Source organism: Chiroxiphia lanceolata, chromosome 2 (genome assembly GCF_009829145.1).
Source record: "Chiroxiphia lanceolata isolate bChiLan1 chromosome 2, bChiLan1.pri, whole genome shotgun sequence".
In the NCBI taxonomy this organism is placed as follows: domain Eukaryota; kingdom Metazoa; phylum Chordata; class Aves; order Passeriformes; family Pipridae; genus Chiroxiphia; species Chiroxiphia lanceolata.
Window position 1 is genome coordinate 73760414 of NC_045638.1, and position 23798 is coordinate 73784211.

A 23798-nucleotide genomic window follows, 5' to 3' on the forward strand; every position below is an offset into this window, starting at 1 on the left:
CCCTCTCAGCTTCTTATGCACTCCCAGCCCACTTGCTGTTTGGGTCTCATGAGAAGCAGAAAAGGCCTTGGCTCTGTAGCACTGCTCAGCGATGACTAAAACAGCACTGTGTTATCAATGCTGTTTCCAGCACAGTAGCCTCCAGCTACTGTGAAGAATATTAACGCTATCCCAGCCCAAACCAGCACACCAGTTCCTAATGTGAAGATGACCCTAGCCCCTTACATTTAATCATTGCCCAGGCAGATCTGCTTTCTTCCCCATCTCTTATTCTCCTGCCCCTGTACCAGACTTTCCTCCATGCTACCTGTATACTGCAAATTCAGTTTCTTGTTACTCTAAGGTTTTGATATTATCTAATATGACTTTTTGTGATAAAGGTCAGTTATGTATTTAACAAACAAATTAGTTTGCATAATCATCCTAAAAGGCTTTCAGTTGTGGTTTGAAGATTTCAGTGATGGATGATCCACTGCTACTTGCTTCTGGCTTTTTTCAGTTATTAATCAACCTTATTATGTCTTCTAATTTGAATTTGTCTGTCTTACTTTCCAGACAGACAGTTATACCTTGCCACGTATTCCCTTCAAGTGGAGGTATTAGTAGACTGTGATTAGTACATTTTTCAGGCATCTTTTTGATAAACTTAACGGATTGAATTTAAACCTTGTATTACATGACACTTCTTTCAGAAGTTTTGTTGTTTTCTGCTTTCTGTTCAGTTTTCCAGAATCATTCTTTTAAAATGTGGACACCAGAATTAAATACCACATCAGAATATAAATCTAAGTACCATATACAGAGGTATATCCATTTCCTTGGTTTTGCTTTTGCTGCTACTCTATACCTCCCTTTCATTACCAGGCGTAATTCGGTGTCAGCTTAAGTCATAGCTTCTCCAATTAATTTCCACATGCATACTTCCAATAAATGCTTTCTCAGTCCTGTGAGTTCATTTCCTAGAAATTTTAAACAGTAAATAGTTTTATTCTGTCATCTCTTTAACACTTGCCTGTTTATTAAAGGGCCAGCATTTTATGCGTACAATGATGCAATTTTCACCCCTGAAGACTGGCATGGTATACAGGAAATAGCAAGAAGCAGGAAGAAAGATGATCCTCTCAAAGTTGGAAGATTTGGAATTGGCTTTAATTCAGTTTATCATATAACAGGTACTCTCAGTAGTTACTTTAAGATGAAAATGTTGAATTTTAAATTGTTTAATTACCTTAGATATTCATCAAACATTTAATATTATCTCTATAGTGCATTTTAAAATTAGATCACTGGCTAAATTCTCTTAAGAAGTGTTCCTGTTCTTCTAAAATCCTGTAAGGTATCGTTTTGATTTTGAAGGTTTTTGGAGGAGATTGTTCTAATAACGTCATTATGTACTTATACTGAAATGAACATTCCTTTACACTGGTATTTCAGTTATGCACTGCTGCTCATTTTGTAGAGGCCCATAATATGGAGTAGCTATATAAGTAGAAGTGTGGAAGTTCTCCTTACTAGACTGAAATTTTTTTGCAGGTTTGTTGTGTAATAAGCAGTGATTTTTATTTAATGCTAGAAAGGATATTATGTAATAGAGGTATATACACATTTACACTTGAAAGAGATAGTACATACTGTTTCACAAGTTGGTAATATTCAGTCTTGAAACCTATTATTCTCCCAAAATGTTTTACTGCTGTACAGAAGCAGCATAAATTGTGCTTACACTCTACATAGTTATAATAGTACAGGATGAGGCAATTTTTGCTGAAATAACATTTTTAAGTTGCAAAGTGGGTTTGTAAGACACAGGATATTTTTTAACAATATTTTACTTAGCTGAGCATGAATAAAATTAATACATTCAGTGGTTTGATAATTCTGGGAATTTATGCTTTTAAGTGTACAGGATTACTCTTTGCCAGCCTTTGAGATGTTCAAAGTAGGAATCCAATAGAATACATATTTAGTAAATTAATTTGGTTTTCTTTTTCCTTGAAAATACTGGAAGCATAAAAGTACAGAGTCGAAAGAAATTGTACTTTCTGTTGCTCACTGTCTGCTAGAATTCAAATAGTTGAATGAGTATATATTTAACTGCATAATAGGAGTGTGCTTGTTTCATCTTTGTCAGTAAGCACTGAGTTATGTTATCAGAATGATAGAATCATGTAGATGGGAAAAGACCTCTAAGACCATTGAGTCCAACTGTAAGCCTAATGGTACCAAGGCCACATCTGCCCATCTTTTAAATATCTCCACAGGGATGGTGACTCAGCCACCTCCCTGGGCATTATACTCAGTTCAACACAGTTTTGTAACATTTTTGTCTTGCCCTTTTAAAATTCGTTCCTTAAGACTGTATTTTTAAAGTATGTTGTTTTAGGATTGTTAATAATTGTTGTTTTTTATGTATACAGATGTCCCTAGCATTTTCAGTGGTGACCAGATTGGAATGCTTGATCCCCATCAAACCCTTTTTGGACCTCATGAGTCGGGCCAGTGCTGGAATCTAAAAGAAGATAGCAAGGAAATAAATGAACTTACAGACCAGTTCGCACCGTTCATTGGTGTATTTGGCAGCACTAAGGAAACCTTTAAGAATGGAAACTTTCCTGGTACCTTTTTTCGTTTCCCACTTCGTCTGCAGCCTTCCCAACTGAGCAGCAATGTTTATGACAAACAGAAGGTTTTGGAGCTGTTTGAATCCTTCAGAGCAGATGCAGACACAGTATTGCTTTTCTTGAAGAGTGTTCAAGATGTTTCGTTGCATGTTAGGGAAGCTGATGGAACGGAGAGACTGGTTTTTAGAGTAACTGCCAGTGAGAACAAGGCCTTGAAACACGAAAGACCCAATTCTATCAAAATCCTGGGAACTGCAATAAATCAGTATTGTAAGAAAGTTCCAAGCAATAGTATAACATGTGTGACATACCATGTAAATATAGTTGTAGAAGATGAGAGTGTTAAGGACGCACAGAAAACATCTTGGTTAGTATGTAATTGTGTAGGTGGTCGAGGAATGTGTACAGAGCTGGATTGTTTAGCTGATGACTTGAAATTTGTTCCTACTATTGGAATAGCCATGTCTTTATCAACTAATGGGGAGGAAAATGGAGCTGTAGCAGACTTTTCAGGAAGAGCATTTTGTTTTTTGCCTTTGCCTCCAGGTGAGGAAAGCAAAACTGGACTCCCTGTTCATGTTAGTGGTTTCTTTGGTCTCACAGACAATAGGAGGAGTATCAAATGGCGAGAGCTGGATCAGTGGAGAGATCCAGCAGCTTTGTGGAATGATCTTCTTGTGGTAAATATAGTGCCAAAGGCATATACAACCCTTATTTTGGAAGCTATCAAACGAATGGAGACTGAGAAGAATTCAGATTTTCCATTGTCAACTGAAAGAATTTATAGGTTATGGCCTGATGAGAACAAAATCAGGGTACCCTGGAAACCAGTTGTAGTACCTCTCTTTAAAGAGCTGCTCCAGCATACAGTTATTTACTCAGTGAGTAATCAGTGGATAAAGGTGGAGCAGGTGCATTTTTCTGAAGTGGATGAGAGTTTGGAGTACACACAGTCTGTTCTCAACTACCTCCAGAATTCAGGGAAGCAGATTGCCAAGGTACCAGCAAATATTGCTAGTGCAGTGCATCTTACTATTTCTACTGCTAAAGCTGTGAAAAAAGTGACTCCTGCTGTAGTACGGCAAGTGCTAAGGAAATCTGGACACAGTGGACCTGCTGAAGAAAAGCTTCATCTTTTAGAATTTGTGCTTTCTGATGGAGTCTACAGTGAACTGATTGGATTGGAACTTTTGCCTTTACAGAATGGGAATTTTATTCCTTTTTCCTCATCTGTGTCAGAACAGGATGTAGTTTACATAACCTCAGAAGAATATCCCAGGTATGCTTAATATTTGTAATACTGTGGGTTGGGTTTTTTAAATTTGTATGTTAAAACAGCTTCACACTGTTATTTGCTTATCAGCAAACAAGGTAAGCAGGAGCCTGTATTGTAATGAAATAATGCACAGATAGAACTCAAATTTCTGTAAATATATATGTTTGTGTGCATATGTCTCATTTGAAAAGTTTGACAACTATTTACCATTATAACTTTATAAAAGAATTGTGTGATCTAGGCTTTAAGGCAACATGTCAGGATACATTTCAAGTTTGCTTTCTTCTGGGAATTATAAATAAGAGGAGGTTAGAAACATGAATACTAGGAATTACATTAAATAAGGTAATGATGAGAGCTTTTATTAAACCTAAAGCTTGAGATTACTTCAGGCTTTTTTTTTTTTTATCACAACACTCTTAATTTCAATGAAGGGCTGGTTTCAGGAATTAAGCAGATACTATGATGAAAAGAAGAGGGCTTGTCTTTTACGTCTGCTCTCCTTTTGTTCTTTCCAGTCTCTCTCCAATTAGTTTTTTTCCATGCTTATTTCCCACATGCATCAGTGTTCCAATTTAGTTCTCATTTCATTAGACAAAAAAGTTGCACTGACTCTGGAGAGGGGATAGCAAAGAGCAGGCTAGCTGGAATAAATGAGCTTGGGGTCACTGGGGAGAAAGCACAACTACTGCTTTTTATGTCTGTACTGGATTATGCAGATATTAAATACTTGTTAAGTCTGGACCAGTCTCCAAGTGATATCTGAAGAAGTACTGCTTGAAGTCACTCAGACACACCAGAGGCCTTACTGTTCCTCCTTACAAAGTGTTACCCATATGTATGTTCACAATGGCCCCTCCTTCTCTTTTATCTCAGAGTTCCACTAATTTCCAAATCCTCTGTTTGAGAGAATGTGACACTTGGTGTGTGTTTTGTTGCTTTTACTGCTCTGTGGACTGTTTATTAGGAAATAGAGGTGGGCTGGAGTGTACCCAGATTGGTATTATTAAGGTAAAAAGTACTCCAAGTGAGGTCCTTTTGTAAATGGGAGTTTGAATACATATATAGACAGCAGCTCCCTCAGCCTGTCCTCTTCAGAGAGATGCTTCTGTCTCTTAATCATCTTTGTTGCCCTCTGCTGGACTTGCTCCAGAAGCTCCATAATCTTAAAACTCATAATCATAACCCCACAATCTTTCTTGCTCTGAACAATTCACGTTATTTGTCATGGGATTAAATCTACTCAGAGCCTGTGATTCTAGTGAAAATTCTCTAGCATCTATTGTGAGATGTTTTATCTTTTGGTGTTCTTTCACTTTGTTACTCCTTCCAGAAGTTAAGCTAGTATAAACATACCCATGATGAGACTAACAGTTTGGAGCCCTGCTTCAGACTAGTTATAAAATACGTTTTTTAAAAACTTAAATGGTACCAGTATTTCTTATTCAGTTCATGTTATGTTGGTAATGGACTTGATTTGATTAGTAATGTAAAACTGATAAAAAAGCATGTTATACCAGGCATAAATCTCCTTGCTAACTATGATAAAACAGAAATTTGAAATAGTAATGCTTTATTTGCCTCTAATCTTGTTTACATTAACTGTCTTTAATTCTAATGTTTTAAGTATGATATATTTCTTATGTTAGATGTTTTAAAGCACTTTCAGTTTAGGAGATTGGCTCTTTGCTTATTTAAATTTGGAGCCTGCTAAGAAGGTGAAATAAGCTCTTATGAATTTCTTTCTGTTAACACTGTGGAAGAACAAGATTCTGTGTTGGTCTGTGTCTAATGAACATATCTGCTGTCAGAATTAAACTGGATATTTATTTTTGACTTCAGGAATACCAAAGCGCGAAAAACCTATTTAGTTTTAAGTGCTAAAGTGAGGGAAGAGCAGGATGAGACTGACTCTTGGCACAATAATTTTAACTATTGACTGCAGATCTTTTGAAATCCACATATTTGTGTGAAATCCTAGAATTATGTTTTGCATTTTTTTGTATAGTTTCAAACAGAATTTCTAAGAGACACAGAATGGTAGGTGCTATTTTAGCTTTTTTTGTTTTGTTATTAGAATACAAATGGGTGAAAATAGTTTTCTAATCCCAGTTTTTCTATGAAAAGAAAACTTACTTAGACCTGGTTTGAAAAGAAGGGTAATTGGAAAGATTAGTTTCTTACGACTCTCTGCTTCTAAATGTATGATTTTTTTCATTTGTCAGAAAATACCTAGTGAAAACTCTGTTCTGCGTATGTAAGTGATTGCTTTGCGCGTTCCTGTTCTACCATGGTGATTCCCATGCTGGTAATGTCTATGCAGTGACATAAATAAATGATGCCTTGCTAAAATGTGGGGGTCTTTTTTTTTCTTTTTCTTTTTTTGTTTTTTCCATGATGTGCTAGATCACTCTTTCCTGGCCTGGAGGGAAGGTTACTCTCTGATGACCTGAAGCCTGAAGTTCTCGCTACTTTGAAAGAAGCTGCCAAAAGCCGGGGTAAGGTGTCTTTTGTATTCTCTTCTAGTGAAACACATTTCTAATGATTGAACAGACTAGCTCTACCCCCAAGTTTAAAGTAATGTCTCTTTTGAAATTGATTTCCCATAAATAAGTTGGTCATCTAAAAAAAATTTGATATGACAGACTGTATTGTTTGAGTTGGAAATGACACAAATGAAAATTATAAATGAACAAAAGGGCAAAGGAAGAAGAATGAAAATTTACAATAAAATAATAGATACTCATTTAGTAAAGCATGCATTCAAGGATTAATAATTTTATTTAAATAGCATTCTTCCATTTAACAGTCTTAATTCTTTTTTGTATTTGTAGTATTTGCCTTTGCAATGTGTTTCCTGAGTCTTAATTCATAGTTTATGGTTGTGTCAATGTGCAACTACTGAAATGCTTCCAGTCATGAACAAAAGACTTGGTGAACCAGTTTGCTGCATCTATAGATAAGATGCCTCTCTATTTAACTGCCCACACAGTTAAATTTTTTTGGCGTCCATTCTACTCAGTTTGTCTGCATTTACCTTTTCACTCTTGTGATTCATTATGCATTGAATTGGTAAATTTGAAGCCTGAGTCTCAGAAGTCCTTTCATGTAAACACAATTTGCAAACCAAGTTACTCCTCAGCCTATTTTTAAATAATATTAGTATATGGTGAGCTATTCTTCAGTGTCTAGAAAATGTGCTTCTCAGGAAAAGATTCTTGTCTCTGGGTTTTTGGTTTTTTTTTTCATTGCTTGATTCTTCAGAATTATTTTTTAGACTGAAGACATTAGAACTAGACACAGAATACTTTAATTCATTGTCTTAATTTGCTTTTCATGATAACTTTTATCATGGTCTTCAGTCATTCAGTCTCTATTTCTTCTGTCTGTGTTCTGACCTTTTTTCCCCTTCAATTCTTTATATGTTTTCTGTTTATCATTCTTCCTGTTCAGTTGTAAACCTCCTCCTTTTTCCATGTTTTGATCATTCCTTCATTATCAAAAGTAATAGAAAAATAAGGTAATTCTGAGGCAAGACAATAAATTTTTAAGTATGGCAAAGATTCTGTGAAAAAATTAAAGGGATTGAGAGTGACTTGTTGCATAGATTAAAATGTGTAAATATTTAAAAAAAATATAAAATGTATAGAAGATATGAAATTGATGCTGTGACTTTTATTGAATATGGAAGACAACAAGTCTGAAACTATTGTAAAGAAAAACTTTCTTTTAAAAAGCAGAATTGCTTGAATACATCTTAGACAGAAAAAGCAGAGGTGACAGAAATGAAAAAACCCCTATTAAACCAATTCCTTGCTGAGTTCTTCTAGGACATTCCTCCACTTCCAGGCTTGGTCTCAGAGTTGCAATGAAGTCTATCAGTTACTGGGAAGATTTTTGGTCACATTTAAGGTCTTGCTTTTGTCTCTCCTTTCCTCTGGCAGATTCTTTGAATGACATTTTTCTAGGGACTTGTTTTTGGTAGTATGCCTGTCATTGACTGGAAGATCATATTTTGTAAATAAATATGGCAGTTATTCTTCTAAATCTTCTAGAAATTCTTAAATACTTTTAGTTAATCGTTCGTGAGATTGTAGTGGCCTACTTTTCATTCTATGTCCTCCTAAATTATTCTTCATTCTATTATTTTGCATAATTGTGACGTACAACTGCACTGCCATAAAAGTTGTCTGTTGCAAATAATAAGTATTTTAAGATCACATGTGTAGTTTTTAAAACAGTAATTTAAACTTCTCAAATAAAGGGATTTAGGTTTAGCTTTTAAGTAGATTCTTACTTTTAATCTGTGTACTGTATTTTTCTAGTTAATAACTGTTCGTATATTTAGTGTCTTAATGTGTAGCTCACAGGATGTTTTCTAAAAATGGATTTGATTATATTCTAGCCCAACAGCTTCTCTGGGGATTTTCAGGTATGGTTATTAACTGAAGATGTATTGGTTTGGATTGAAGCTTGATATTTGTGTGAATTTGGTGATTAGCTATTCTCGTTACCCCAACTTTCTTGTATACAAAACTTATCAAATAGAGCTGCCCAGAGATAGCAACCAAAGATAATTATAGAAAGAGTTCTAAATACAGTGGAGGGGAAAATGCATATTGATGAAGAAAACCTTATAGTTATGTTACGTGGAAGTTACCAATGTTTTCATTGGTTTATTTATTTATTTCTTTTAATAAATTCATATGCAGGAAGATTTCCAGTATTTTAAGATCACGTGTAGTTTTTAAAACAGTATTTTAAACTTCTCAAATAAAGGGATTTAGGTTTAGCTTTTAAGTAGATACTTATCTTCTTGGGTCACTTTTGCAAGTTTTTCTCACTTTCACAGGGCTGGTGTGTTGCCTGTGTTTTCTGTTCAATAGAACTAACAGAACCCCTAGCTCTGTAGGCATGAAGTAAAAGGAAAAAATATTTTTCTGAAGGATGTCTATAATTGATCTCAATCTTTATTTGGACTGTTGCTTTTAAGGAAATGGCAGTGTTATCTAGATGGACAAAATCTGAAATTCAAATAGATGTCTTGCTTCCGTTTCTGTCATTGTTTCTGATGTTGTTGGGAGGTAGTGGTATTTTTACATCCTGTGCTATTTTCTTATCCCCTGAAGTCCTGTAGTTTTTAGAGTATAAGCTGTTCTAATGATGATTAAGACAGGAATGTAAAGATGTATTTCTTTTAGTGAGGACTTTGATAATGAGAATAAAAGCTTATACATCTAGACTTAGTTTCAGCAGTTCCTGCACAACTGAGTCTAGGTTCTTGTAAGTTTTAGTGTAAGACCAGCTGCACTTGAGCCAGTCTTTGCTATATCTAATAAATAATCTTTCAAATCTATTCAAACATTTGCGATTAGAGACAAATAATGATTTTCATTTACCACTAGGCAAATAAGTAGTGTAAAACATCAACCAAACAAAAAAATGTTTGAAGCTTCAACTTCAGTACTAAATCTCTAGTTGCTATGTATGCCTGAAAACTCTTGTGTTAAACTAACAAATGCAATAACATACTGATAATTTTCAATTTTTAAAATATTTTTATACTAATATGGAATGTATTTGCTTTAAATTAACTCCCGAAAGCAAAGGAAGCTGGTATTTGCAGTCCTATTTAACAAACAGGGTTTTTTCCACAAAAAGGCAGGGCACGAGATTTTTTTAGATTTTTTTCTTTTACTTATTTTCCTTTTTCTTCTTCCCCCTGAAGCACTTCGTTATGTAACTCTGCTCTGTGATTTTCACAGCTTTGCCCTTTTGCTATATTTTCAGGGAGGCCATGCACTCAGCTGCAGCTTCTGAACCCAGAGAGATTTGCCCGGCTCATTAAAGAAGTTATGAATAGTGTGTGGCCTGGGAGAGATGTGGTGGTACAGTGGTATCCAGGTTTGGAAGAAAAAAAGCACCCATCAGTTTCCTGGCTTAAGATGGTCTGGAAGAATCTATATATACATTTTTCTGATGACTTGAGTGTGTTTGATGAAATGCCACTTATCCCCACAACGCTGCTGGAGGAAAATCAAACATCAGTGGAACTGGTTAGATTTAGGAATCCATCACCTATTGTTCTGGAAGACGAATCTGAGACTCAGCTCCCAGAATATTTAGCTGATATTATTCAAAAAGTTGGTGGAGTTGTACTTAAGAAACTGGATATTTCTATCCAACATCCACTTATAAAAAAATATGTGCATCCACCATTGCCAAGTGCTGTTTTACAAATAATGGAAAAAATGTCCTTACAGAAACTATGCAATCAGGTTGCGTCATTCCCGCCAACACATAAAGATGCTCTTAGGGCATTCTTAGCTAGTTTAACAGATGCAAGTGAAAAAGAGAAAAGAATTATTCAGGAATTGCTAATATTTAAAAAAATAGAGAAATCATCTGATGAAAGTGTCCCTGTTTTTACAGGACTGAAAGGTAGTAAGGTATTGCACCACACTGCCAAAATTCCTCCTGGTCTAAGATTTTCTGTTCCAATAATTGACAGCAGCGATGAAGCAACTATTCGCTTAGCTAATCTACTGAAAATAGAACAACTAAAAAGCACAGATTGCTTGAAGTTTGTTATAGAAGACATAAGAAGTGATTTTTATTCATATGATGAAACAACACAGATAATGCAATGGGTTCTTGAAAATCTGACTTTTCTTAAAAATGAGAGTACAGATGTGATAGATTGGCTGACACCACTAAAGTTTATTAAGATTTCACCAGAAAAGATAATGTCAGCAAATGAACTTTTTGATCCTGAGGTAGAACTTCTGCAACATTTGTTTTATGCTGAGGAGGAAATTTGCTTCCCCCCTGTTATTTTTACATCATCAGATATTCTTCATTCACTGAGACAAATAGGCTTAAAAAATGAAGCCAATCTTGAGGAAAGTGATGTATTGAGAGTGGCAAAAAAAATTGAAAATTTGCATGCTGACTCTAACACCAATCATGATTTACTGTTAAGAAAAGCTAAAACTCTCTTGATGATTTTGAACAAAAACCATATGCTGCTTCACTCATCTGAAACAAAAGCTGCAATGAAAAAGATAAAATGGATTCCTGCATGTAAGGAAAGGCCTCCAAATTATCCCGGATCCTTAGTTTGGAAAGGAGATCAATGTAATCTCTGTTCACCACCAGAAATGTGTGATCTATCACACGCCATTTTAGTTGGTTCCTCAGTTCCTCTTGTGGAAAATGTACTGTTGGATATAGAAAAAGCACTTGGCATCCCCACCAAGCCCAGCATAAAAGCAGTCTTGAAACATTTCAAGGTGGTTGTTGATTGGCATAGTTCTAAAACCTTCAGTGATGAGGACTATTATCAATTTCAACATATCTTGCTTGAGATTTATGGATTTATGCATGATCATCTAGAAGAAGGCAAAGAAGCTTTTAAAGCCCTGAAATTTCCCTGGGTTTGGACAGGTAAAACCTTTTGTTCCCTCACACAAGCAGTAATAAAGTCAGTTCCTGATCTTGATCTCCAACCTTACCTACATTATGTGCCAAAAACTATGGCAAAGTTTCACCAGTTGTTTAAATGTTGTGGTTCAATTGAGGAGTTAACCCCAGACCATGTTTCTATGGTCATTCAGAAAATATATCTAAAGAGTGAGCAGTCTCTCTCAGAACAAGAGAGTAAACAAAGTCTTCACATTATGTTGAGCATCATAAGATGGCTGTATAGCAATCAGATTCCTGCAAGTCTGCACACACCCATGCCACTATACAGTGGCAAACTTCCTTATAAACTTGCAATGAGGCCAATTCATGAGTGCTGTTACTGTGACATCAAAGTTGATGACTTAAACGATTTACTTGAAGATTCTGTTGAACCAATAATTTTGGTGCATGAAGACATACCAATGAAAACCGCGGAGTGGTTAAATGTCCCATGCCTTAGCACAAGACTGATTAATCCAGAGAATATGGGATTTGAGCAATCTGGGCAAAGAGAGCCTCTGACTGTAAGAATTAAAAACATTTTGGAAGAATACCCTTCCATTTCAGATATCTTTAAAGAACTTCTTCAAAATGCTGATGATGCTAATGCAACTGAATGTAATTTCCTGATTGACATGAGACGAAATATGGATATAAGGGAGAATCTTCTGGATCCAGGAATGGCAGCATGTCATGGTCCAGCTTTGTGGTCATTCAATAATTCTGAGTTTTCCGACTCTGATTTCCTAAATATAACTCGATTAGGAGAGTCTTTAAAAAGGAGTGAAGTTGACAAAGTAGGAAAATTTGGACTGGGATTCAATTCTGTTTATCATATCACTGATGTTCCTATTATTTTGAGCCGTGAGTTCATGATTATGTTTGATCCAAATGTCAACCATATAAGTAAGCACATCAGAGATAAATCTAACCCAGGGATCAAAATCAATTGGAGTAAACAACAGAAAAGACTGCGAAAATTTCCAAATCAGTTTAAGCCATTTATAGGAGTTTTTGGTTGCCAGCTACCACTGACAGTAGAATCTCCCTACAGCTACAAAGGAACACTTTTCAGGCTGTCCTTTAGGACTCAGCAGGAAGCTAAAGTGAGTGAAGTGAGCAGTACATCTTACAATACAGCAGACATTTACTCTCTTGTGGATGAATTTAGCATTTGTGGTCATAGACTGATAATATTTGCTCAGAGTGTAAACTCAATGGTTTTGAAATACTTGAAAATTGAAGCAGATGATCCTGGCGTGGCACAAGATGTTGTCACTATCAGAAAAAATCTGTGTTCTTCTAAAGCCTTGACTGCACCAAATGTAAGTGTTTTAAAGGAAGCGGCTAAACTCATGAAGGTCTGCAGCAGCAGTAACAAAAAGCTTCCCACTGAAACACCAAAGTCGTCATGTATCTTACAGATAGTAGTAGAAGAATTTCATCATGTATTTAGGCGGATTGCTGATTTACAGTCTCCACTTTTCAGAGGTACTGAAGATGATCCAGCTTCTTTCTTTGAGATGGCTAAATCAGGGCAGATGAAAAGATCAGCTGATGAACTGCCACAGAAAACAGTAGATTCAACAACATGGCTTATATGTTCTTGCATGGATGTTGGAGATGCTTTGAAATTTTCTTTACATGAAAGTGGACGAAGACTAGGTCTGGTTCCCTGTGGTGGTGTAGGAGTGTTGCTGTCTGAAACCCAGGATCAAAAGTGGATTGTGAAACCTAATTGCAACAACATAGGAGAAGTATTCTGCTATTTACCTCTGCGAATAAAAACAGGCTTACCTCTTCATATAAATGGCTGCTTTGCAGTTACTTCAAATCGGAAAGAGATATGGAAAACAGACACGAAAGGAAGATGGAATACAGTATTCATGAGGCATGTTATTGTAAAAGCCTACATAGAAGCCCTTTGTGTTTTACGTGACATGGCAATCAATGGTGAGCTTGTTGACTACAGTTACTGTGCAGTGTGGCCAGATCCCGATTCAGTTCATGATGATTTTTCTGTTATTTGTCAAGGATTTTATGAAGACATAGCTCATATGAAAAGCAAAGAAGGGATTAAAGTGTTTTCTGATGGTTTGTCTTGGGTTTCCATGAAGAATGTAAGGTTTTTAGATGACTCTATACTGAAGCGGCCAGATGTTGGGCCGTCAGCCTTTAAGATCTTTCTGAAGTACCTTAAAAAAACTGGTTCCAAAAATCTGTGTGCTGTAGATCTCCCATCCTGGGTAAAGACAGGATTTGAAGAAGCAGGATGCAAATACATATTATTGGAGAACACCTTCACTGAGAAACAGTTCTTTTCTGAGGTATTTTTCCCTAATGTTCAGGAGATTGATGCAGAGCTGCGTGATCCTTTGATGCGTTACGTTCTCAATGAAAAAGTTGAGGAGTTCTCAGGAATTCTTCGTGCTACTCCATGTATTCCCTGTTCATTGGATGGACATCCGTTAGTTACACCATCAAGACTGATCCATCCTGAAGGAAGAGTTGCAAAGTTGTATGATGCTGAAGATGGAAGATTTCCTTATGGTACCACTCAGGATTATCTTAACCCTGTTATTTTGGTTAAACTTGTTCAGTTGGGAATGGCTAAAGATGATATTTTATGGGAAGATCTGATAGAACGTGCAGAGTCTGTAGCTGAAATTAACAAGACTGATCATGCTGCAGCTTGTCTCAGAAGCAGTACTATATTGAGTCTTATTGATGAAAAACTAAAATCTAGAGATCCTAGAGCTAAAGAATTTGCTGCAAAATGTCAAACCATTCCTTTCCTTCCTTTTCTTAGCAAACCGGCAGGTTTCTCACTGCACTGGAAAGGCAGTGATTTTCAGCCTGAAGCGATGTTTTCAGCAACTGATCTTTTCACTGCTGATCATCAAGATATAGTTTGCCTCACACAACCAATTCTTAATGAAAATTCCCACTCTTTTAAAGGCTGTGGTGCTTTGTCATTAGCTGTCAAAGAATATTTGGGTTTACTGAAGAAACCACCTGTTAATTTAGTAATAAATCAGTTAGAAGAAGTTGCAAAGTCATTTGATGGAATCACATTATATCAAGAAAATATCACTAATGCTTGTTACAAATATCTACACGAAGCAATGTTAGAGAGCGAATCAACAAAAGCCATGATAATTGAACAGCTGACAAACTGTAGTTTTATTTTGGTTGAGAATGTGTATGCTGATCCAAAAAAAGTGTCTTTTCATTTGAATTTTGAAGCAGCACCCTATCTCTATCAGTTGCCTAACAAATATAAAAATAGTTTCCGTGAGCTGTTTGAAAGTGTGGGTGTCAGACAGGCTTTTACAGTTGAAGATTTTGCTGCAGTTCTGGAATTCATAAATCAGGAAAGAGGGACCAAACAACTAACCGAAGACAACTTTCAGCTCTGTAGGAGAATAATTAGTGAAGGAATTTGGGGCCTCATTAGAGAGAAGAAGCAGGAATTTTGTGAGAAAAAGTATGGTGATATTTTGTTGCCAGATACTCGTCTTGCACTTCTGCCTGCAAAATCTTTGTGTTACAATGACTGTCCATGGATTAAAGTTAAAGACACAACTGTTAAATATTGTCATGGCGATATTCCAAGAGAAGTTGCAGTGAAGCTTGGAGCAATACCAAAACGCCATAAAGCTTTAGAAAGATACGCATCAAATATCTGTTTTACTACCCTTGGAACAGAATTTGGCCAGAAAGAAAAATTGACAAGTAGAATTAAAAGCATTCTGAATGCATACCCTTCAGAAAAAGAAATGCTGAAAGAGCTCCTTCAGAATGCAGATGATGCAAAAGCTACAGAGATCTGTTTTGTGTTTGATCCTAGACAGCACCCAGCCGATAGAATATTTGATGAGAAATGGGCACCACTTCAAGGACCAGCACTGTGTGTTTACAACAATCAGCCTTTTACAGAAGATGATATTCGGGGAATTCAGAACCTTGGAAAAGGTACAAAAGTAGGAAATCCCTGTAAAACTGGACAATATGGTATAGGTTTCAATTCTGTTTACCATATTACTGATTGCCCGTCTTTCCTGTCTGGCAATGATATACTTTGTATTTTTGATCCTCATGCAAGATATGCACCTGGTTCAACATCAACAAGTCCTGGCCGCATGTTTAGAGATTTAGATGCAGATTTCAGAACACAGTTCTCAGATGTACTGGACCTCTACTTAGGAGATCACTTTAAACTGGATAATTGTACGATGTTTAGGTTTCCTCTTCGAAATGGAGAAATGGCGAAAGTATCAGAAATTTCCTCAGTTCCATGCTCAGATAGAATGGTCCAAAATCTTTTAGATAAGCTGCGTACAGATGGAGCAGAACTCTTAATGTTTTTGAACCATATGGAAAAAATTTCTATTTGTGAGATAGAAAAAACAACAGGAGCACTGAATGTGCTTTATTCTGTACAAGGCAAAATCACTGATGGAGACAGACTGAAACGAAAGCAATTCCATGCATCTGTGATCGACAGTGTAACTAAGAAAAAGCAGCTAAGTGAAATACCTGTGCAACAGATTACTTACACAATGGATACTGAAGACTCTGAAGGAAATCTTACAACTTGGTTAATTTGTAACAGGTCAGGCTTTTCCGCCATGGAAAAGGTATCCAAAAGTGTGGTTTCAGCCCACAAGAACGAGGATATTACTCTTTTTCCTCGTGGTGGAGTAGCAGCTTGCATTACTCATAATTACAAAAAACCCCATAGAGCATTCTGTTTCTTACCTTTATCATTAGAAACTGGATTACCTTTTCATGTGAATGGACACTTTGCTCTGGATTCTGCAAGAAGAAACCTGTGGCGTGATGATAATGGTGTTGGAGTAAGAAGTGACTGGAATAGTAGTCTAATGACAGCACTGATAGCACCGGCCTATGTTGAACTGCTGATTCAGCTGAAGAAACGGTATTTTCCAGGTACTGATCCTACAGTATCAGTGCTGCAAAACACACCTATTCATGCTGTGAAAGACACTTTAAAAAAGTTTTTATCCTTTTTTCCAGTTAATAGACTTGATATTCAGCCAGATTGGTATTGTTTAGTGAAAGCAGTTTACAGTTGCATTTATGAAGATTTGAAGCGTCTTTTACCTGTTATGAGAGCTCCAAATGTTGATGGTTCTGATTTGCATTCTGCTGTTATCATCACATGGGTTAACATGTCTACCGTGAACAAAGGCAGGCCATTCTTTGACAATTTGCTACAAGATGAATTGCAGAACCTCAAAAATACAGAATACAACATCACAACACGGAAGACAGTGGCAGAAAATGTTTACAGACTCAAGCATCTACTCTTAGAAATTGGATTTAATTTGGTATATAACTGTGATGAGACTGCAAATCTTTACCACTGTTTGGTAGATGCAGATATTCCTGTCACCTATGTGACACCTGCTGATGTCCGATTATTTTTGATGACATTTTCTTTTCCAGACTCTAACTGCCACATTGGAAAGTTACCCTGTCGTCTTCAGCAGACAAATTTGAAACTCTTCCATAGTCTAAAACTCCTGGTCGACTACTGTTTTAAAGATACAGAAGAAAATGAAATCCAGATTGAGGGTTTGCCGCTCCTTCTTACGCTTGACAACGTTTTGCAAGTTTTTGATTCAAAGCGACCAAAGTTCTTGACAACATACCATGAACTGATTCCGTCTCGCAAGGATCTCTTTATGAACACATTGTATTTGAGATACAACAATATTCTGCTTAGCAGTGAAGTAGCAAAAGTCTTTGATATCAGAAGTTTTGCTGAATTGCTATCATCTGTGTTACCTAGAGAATATAAAACTAGAAATTGTATGAAATGGAAGGAAAACTTTGCAAGTGAATCTTGGCTTAAAAGTGCCTGGCATTTTATCAGTGAGTCTATAAATATTAAGGAAGAGCAAGAAGATATGCAAGCAAAATTTGACAATGTTGTTGACACTCTGAAGGACTGGACTTTGCTCCCAGGTGTAAAGTTTACTGTCTCAGCCAATCACCTTGTCGTACCAGAGTGTGATGTTTTACTCCCTCTCAGCATTATGCACATAGCTGTTTTTCCAAATGCTCAAAGTGATAAAGTCTTCCATGCTTTGATGAAAACAGGCTGTATTCAACTAGCATTGAACAAAATTTGCTCTAAAGACAGTGCTTTAGTGCCTTTGTTGTCAGGACGTACAGCAAATATAGATAATCCTTCAAGCATTCTGAAAGCCATACAATATATGGTACAGACATCAACTTTTAAGACTGAAAAGTTAGTAGAAAGTGACTTCGAGGCTCTTTTAATGTACTTCAATTGCAACTTATGCCATTTGACATCTCAGGATGACATTAAAATTTTAAAGTCTCTTCCATGTTACAAATCCATTAGTGGTCGATACATCAGCATTTCAAAATATGGGACATGTTATGTCCTCACAAAAAGCATCCCATCAGTAGAAGTAGACAGATGGACACAGTCAACTTCATCAGCTTTTCTTGAAGAGAAAGTTCATTTGAAAGATTTGTATACTGTGCTTGGCTGTGTCTCTGTGGATGATCTTGAAGTGTACTTGAAACATCTTTTGCCAAAAATTGAAAGTCTGTCTTATGATGCAAAATTAGAACATTTGATCTACTTAAAGAATAGGCTAACTAGCATTGAAGAAGCCTCAGAAATGAAAGAACAGCTGTTTGAAAAGCTTGAAAGCATTTTGATCATTCATGATGCAAGCAATAGGTTAAAACCTGCAAAATATTTTTATGACAGGACTGTAAAAGTCTTTGAAGTTATGCTTCCTGAAAAATTCTTTATACCTCAAGATTTTTTTAAGAAGCTAGAGCAACTTACAAAACCAAAAAATCAAGCTGGATTCCTTCCATCATGGGTAACTTTTCTACGACATATTGGATTGAAATTCATCATTTCACAGCAGCAGTTACTACAGTTTGCTAAGGAAATCAGCATGCGAGCAAATACAGAAAACTGGTCTAAAGAAACACTACAGAATACTGTTGATGTCCTCCTTCATCACATATTCCAAGAAAGAACTGATCTTTTTTCAGGAAATTTTCTGAAAGAGTTGTCATTAATTCCTTTTCTGTGCCCTGAACGAGCTCCAGCAGAATTTGTTAGATTTCATCCCCAGTATCAAGAAGTTAATGGGACACTTCCTCTTATACGATTCAATGGGGCACAGGTGAATCCTAAATTCAAACAGACTGATGTGTTGCAGTTGCTGTGGACATCGTGTCCCATTCTTCCTGAGAAAGCAACACCTTTAAGCATCAAAGAACAAGAGGGAAGCAGTCTTGGTGCACAAGAACAACTTGAGCAAGTTTTAACCATGCTGAATGTTAATTTGGACCCTCCTCTGGACAAAGTTATCAATAACTGCAGGAACATATGCAATATAACAACTTTGGATGAGGACATGGTGAAAACTAGGGCCAAGGTCCTAAGAAGCATTTACGAATTTCTTAGTACAGAGAAGAGGGAATTCCGCTTTCAGCTTCGAGGAGTTTCTTTTGTAATGGTGGAAGAAGGTTGGAAACTCCTTAAGCCTGAAGAGGTGGTAATAAACCTTGAGTATGAATCTGATTTTAAACCTTATCTTTACAAACTTCCTTTAGAACTTGGTACTTTCCATCAGTTATTTAAACATTTGGGCACTGAAGATATTATTTCAACAAAGCAGTATGTTGAAGTTCTAGGGCGCATATATAAGAGCTCAGAGGGAAAGCAATTGGATCCTAATGAAATGCGCACAGTTAAAAGAGTAGTTTCAGGCCTGTTCAAAAGTCTTCAGAATGATTCTGTAAAGGTTAGGAATGACCTTGAGAATATGAGGGATTTTGCCCTTTACCTTCCCAGTCAAGATGGTAGGTTGGTAAAGTCTAGTATCTTAGTTTTTGATGATGCACCCCACTACAAAAGCAGAATTCAAGGTAACATTGGTGTGCAGATGCTTGTTGATCTTAGCCAGTGTTACTTAGGCAAAGACCATGGTTTTCACACTAAACTGATAATGTTATTTCCTCAGAAATTGAGGCCCCGCTTACTTAGCAGTATTCTTGAAGAACAGTTGGATGAGGAGTCCCCCAAAATTTGTCAGTTTGGAGCGTTATGTTCCTTGCAAGGAAGGTTACAGTTACTGTTGTCTTCAGAACAATTTATCACAGGACTCATTAGGATTATGAAGCATGAAAATGACAATGCTTTTCTAGCTAATGAAGAAAAAGCAATAAGACTTTGTAAAGCTTTGCGAGAAGGTTTGAAAGTTTCCTGTTTTGAGAAGTTGCAAACAACATTAAGAGTTAAAGGGTTTGCTCCTATTCCCCACAGCAAAAGTGAAACATTTGCTTTCTTGAAGAGATATGGAAATGCAGTAATATTGCTTTACATACAGCATTCAGACAGCAAAGACATAAATTTTCTCTTAGCATTAGCCATGACCTTAAAATCTGCAACTGACAACCTGATTTCTGATACCTCATATTTAATTGCCATGCTGGGTTGTAATGATATTTATCGGATCAGTGAGAAGCTTGACAGTTTAGGAGTGAAGTATGACTCTTCTGAGCCATCAAAACTTGAACTACCGACACCTGGCACTCCTATACCAGCTGAAATTCACTATACACTTCTTATGGATCCAATGAATGTATTTTATCCTGGTGAATATGTTGGTTACCTTGTTGATTCTGAAGGTGGTGATATATATGGATCATATCAGCCAACTTATACCTATGCAATCATTGTACAAGAAGTAGAAAGAGAAGATGATGAAAGTCCTAGTTTTCTAGGGAAGATTTACCAGATTGATATTGGATATAGTGAATATAAAATAGTGAGCTCTCTTGACTTGTACAAATTTTCCAGACCAGAGGAAAGTTCCCAAGGCAGGGATAGTACACCTTCTACCCCAACCAGTCCTACAGAATTTCCAGCACATGGACCAAGGGCAATTCCACCTCTCTTTGCTGGTAGAGAGAGCCACAAAACAATGTCCTCAAAACATCACTCCCCCAAAAAGATGAAGTCAAATTCGTTGCCAGAAATATTAAGAGAAGTAACATCTGTGATTGAACAGGCTTGGAAGCTTCCAGAATCTGAAAGAAAGAAGATTATTAGGAGGCTGTATCTTAAATGGCATCCAGATAAAAATGCAGAGAATCTTGATATAGCTAATGAAGTTTTCAAACATTTACAGAATGAGATCAACAGGATGGAAAAACAGGCCTTTATGGATCAAAATATGGATAGAGCCTCAAGAAGACCATTTTCATCCTCTGCTTCTCGATTTCAGTCAGATAAATTTTCATTTCAGAGATTTTACACTTCATGGAATCAGGAAGCAACAAGCCACAAATCTGAAAGGCAGCAGTATAAAGAAAAGTGTCCCTCTTCCACGGGACCATCTTACTCGCAACGCTTTTTTGTCCCGCCTACGTTCAGGTCTGTTGGCAATCCTGTGGAGGCACGGCGATGGCTTAGGCAGGCCCGAGCTAACTTTTCAGCTGCACGAAATGACCTTCATAAAAACGCCAATGAATGGGTATGCTTTAAATGCTACCTTTCTACTAAACTAGCGTTGATTGCAGCTGACTACGCTGTGAAGGGCAAGTCAGACAAAGATGTAAAACCGGCAGCCCTTGCTCAAAAAATAGAGGAGTACAGTCAGCAACTTGAAGGGCTTACAAATGATGTTCAGACATTGGAGGCTTATGGAGTAGATAGCTTAAAAACTAGGTATCCTGACTTGCTTCCTTTTCCACAGATTCCCAATGATAGGTTTACTTCAGAAGTTGCTATGAGAGTGATGGAATGTACTGCTTGTATCATAATAAAACTTGAGAACTTTATACAACAAAAAGTATAAATTATTTGAAGAGGTTAGGGAACTGTTTTGTCAAGAGCATAAGTGTTTCATGTGATGGGTTACAAATGCAATTGTACAGATTATGGATTGTCCAAGTAGTTACATGTTGCCAAGCGGTTTAGAAGTGTAGTGCACAAAGGTGTATGGTACTGAAGTACCTAGAATTTAAATTTATTTAAACGGGATTTTTTTCTTAACTGAGCCTGCTGTTAAGCAAACTGTAAAACATGAATATTTTTTAGAATTTGCAAGGAATTTGAGCTGCAGAAATTAGCTGTATTGTACAACATTGTGATTAATTGGCATATTATTGAACTGCACTTTATATAACCAAAGCTGAGCTTTCTGTTAGATGAAGCCTGTAATTATAACTCCTTATTAGATTTATTTCATTTAATATAATGTTTCTGAAAGGCTAATGTCCGTTTTCAATGTATTAGTCTTAAGACTGGACATACAATGAAATGGGAGATAGGATGGAAGTTAAAATAACTTTGGAGATGTTGCTCCAAAGCATTTCTGTATTCTTTTGTGTTCTGTGGAAATTCATGCAACTCACAGTAATACCCTTATCAGCTGGATCTGATTATAAATTTGCTGCAGCATCACATTGTAAAAGTTTAAAGGATAGTTTAGTACCGGTAAACAGGTACAGTTATTTTAATACTTGATTTAACATGCAATGTCGTGTCATGCATTGATTGCATTTACCTTATTATAAAATAATGAAGTATTTAATTTACTTTCTTTTTTTTCTAGAGCTTGTCATATTTTGTTTAATGAAAAATGCATGTGGATGTTATAAAATCTGTGAACATTATCATATGGTGTTTTATGATTTCTTCTTTTTTTGAACACCAAAACTCAGTTTTCAGATGTCTAAATGCTTGAGTTTCTTTCCTCCCCACTGTGTGTGTGCCTTTGTGTGTGTACATATATATATATTTTTCCACAAACAAACATTGATAATAGTACAACTCAGTAACCCATTTTTGGTGTACACAGAGCACTGTTTTTTGTTACATATTTAAAGGTGCTGCAATGTAATGCTCTTTTTATTTTGTTATTCACTACAGCCCTAGAGAAACCTTATTTTTAGTTCACACTCTTTCTTTTATAGTTTGTAATACTTTTGGTAATGTCATGCAATATGGTCAACATTAGCTTTTTGTAAAAAAAATTAAAGAATAAATAATGGAAGGATAATGCTAAATAGAAGGGTTTTTCTTTGCTGGATCAGCCACATTAAACATAAATGTTACACATTTTCCAGTGACATGCTATTACAGTTGTCTACTTGACAGCACAGTGAAACTGCAATTTAACTTAAAGAATACAAAGGAAAATAAACAACAGCAAGCTTGCACAGCTGATACAGCTGTGATAGTGTTGTAATCTGAAAATAAAAAATCGTGATGAAGACTGCTTCAGTTTTGAGTAAATTATAAGGGCTCATTCTTGAACAAATGTGATGTTTGGAAAATGATACTGCTTCTGATTGTGGAGCCCTGTTATTATTTCTGCTAATAAATATTAAGTGCCATAATTTTAATAAAGAAAAATGCAAACATATTTCAGTCCAATGTGTTTTGGTTTTATAAAATAGGCTAAATTTACCTATTATTTCAAGCTTTCTTTTCTATAGGTAAATACACAATCTCTTTTCAATTAATTCTAAATAATTGTACGAATATTAAAATACTATTGAAAAGGAAATGTGCTTTTTTCTTGCAATGACAAATGTTTGCAATTTTCTCAAAGAAATTGTGCATTTTGCTGATTTTTTGCAATAAACAGCATGTAAGTAAAACACAAGTCCTGGTGTGCCATGAAATAAATCAGTTTAGTTTTTTCCGTATGTTTTTAAAATAGATTCCTTTGTGGTTCTTCCTTTGTGCAATAAGTCAGATGAATAGCACTGAGGATAAGCAAAATACTTGAAACAGTTCTCATGGTTTTCATTTTAAATGAAACTAAAACATAAGGTAGCATGGCAGCATGCAAAAGAGTAACAGGAGCACTATGAACATTTCCCTGTTTTTAGGTGACCTTTTGAGAAAGAAAATTTTTTAAGTATCTAACTGTGTTTTATAAGCAACTTATGTTGCCTTACCAGTATTATTTTTATGAACTGTTAAACTGGCTGTGAAGAATTACTAAACTATTTTGTTAAAATTTTTGTTTATTTTGTGTATATTGTTAAGTGCTGACACTGTGAGAAAGAAAATGGTTCCAGTTCTTAGGAAGATAATGATCTGAAGCAATTTTAAATATTGAACGAAGATGAGCAAGAAAACCTGACTGACACAGAAAACTTAATTTATTCTATTATAGAAGCTGGATAGAAACTAAAATTTACATACAGATGCAGAGAGGAAGGCAAAAGTGGTGTTTCAACTGGAAGTCTCTTAGTTTCTTTTCTTATTTGCTTTATTCACTGTAACAGCTAGCCTAAATAAAGAGGCCTTGTGAAACCAGGAAACCATATTGTGATAGAAACTGATTTCATAATTGCCATTTAATTCTTGATTAAAAATAAAAATACATAAA

The 23798-nt window shown here is 36.0% G+C and overlaps 1 protein-coding gene across 3 annotated transcripts in view; it reads left to right on the plus strand.

Annotated features, from left to right (window-relative positions):
- Nucleotides 1-23798, plus strand: part of SACS (sacsin molecular chaperone) — a 59435-nt gene extending 35637 nt beyond the window's left edge. For 2 of the 3 annotated variants that reach the window (XM_032677555.1, XM_032677561.1), the window contains 4 exons: nt 1026-1172; nt 2418-3900; nt 6304-6395; nt 9688-21248. In XM_032677555.1, coding sequence (XP_032533446.1) covers nt 1026-1172; nt 2418-3900; nt 6304-6395; nt 9688-21248 — 13283 coding nt within the window. Of the gene's footprint in view, nt 1-1025; nt 1173-2417; nt 3901-6303; nt 6396-9687 lie in introns of all 3 variants that reach the window. The other variant, XM_032677546.1, reaches the window with a different exon arrangement.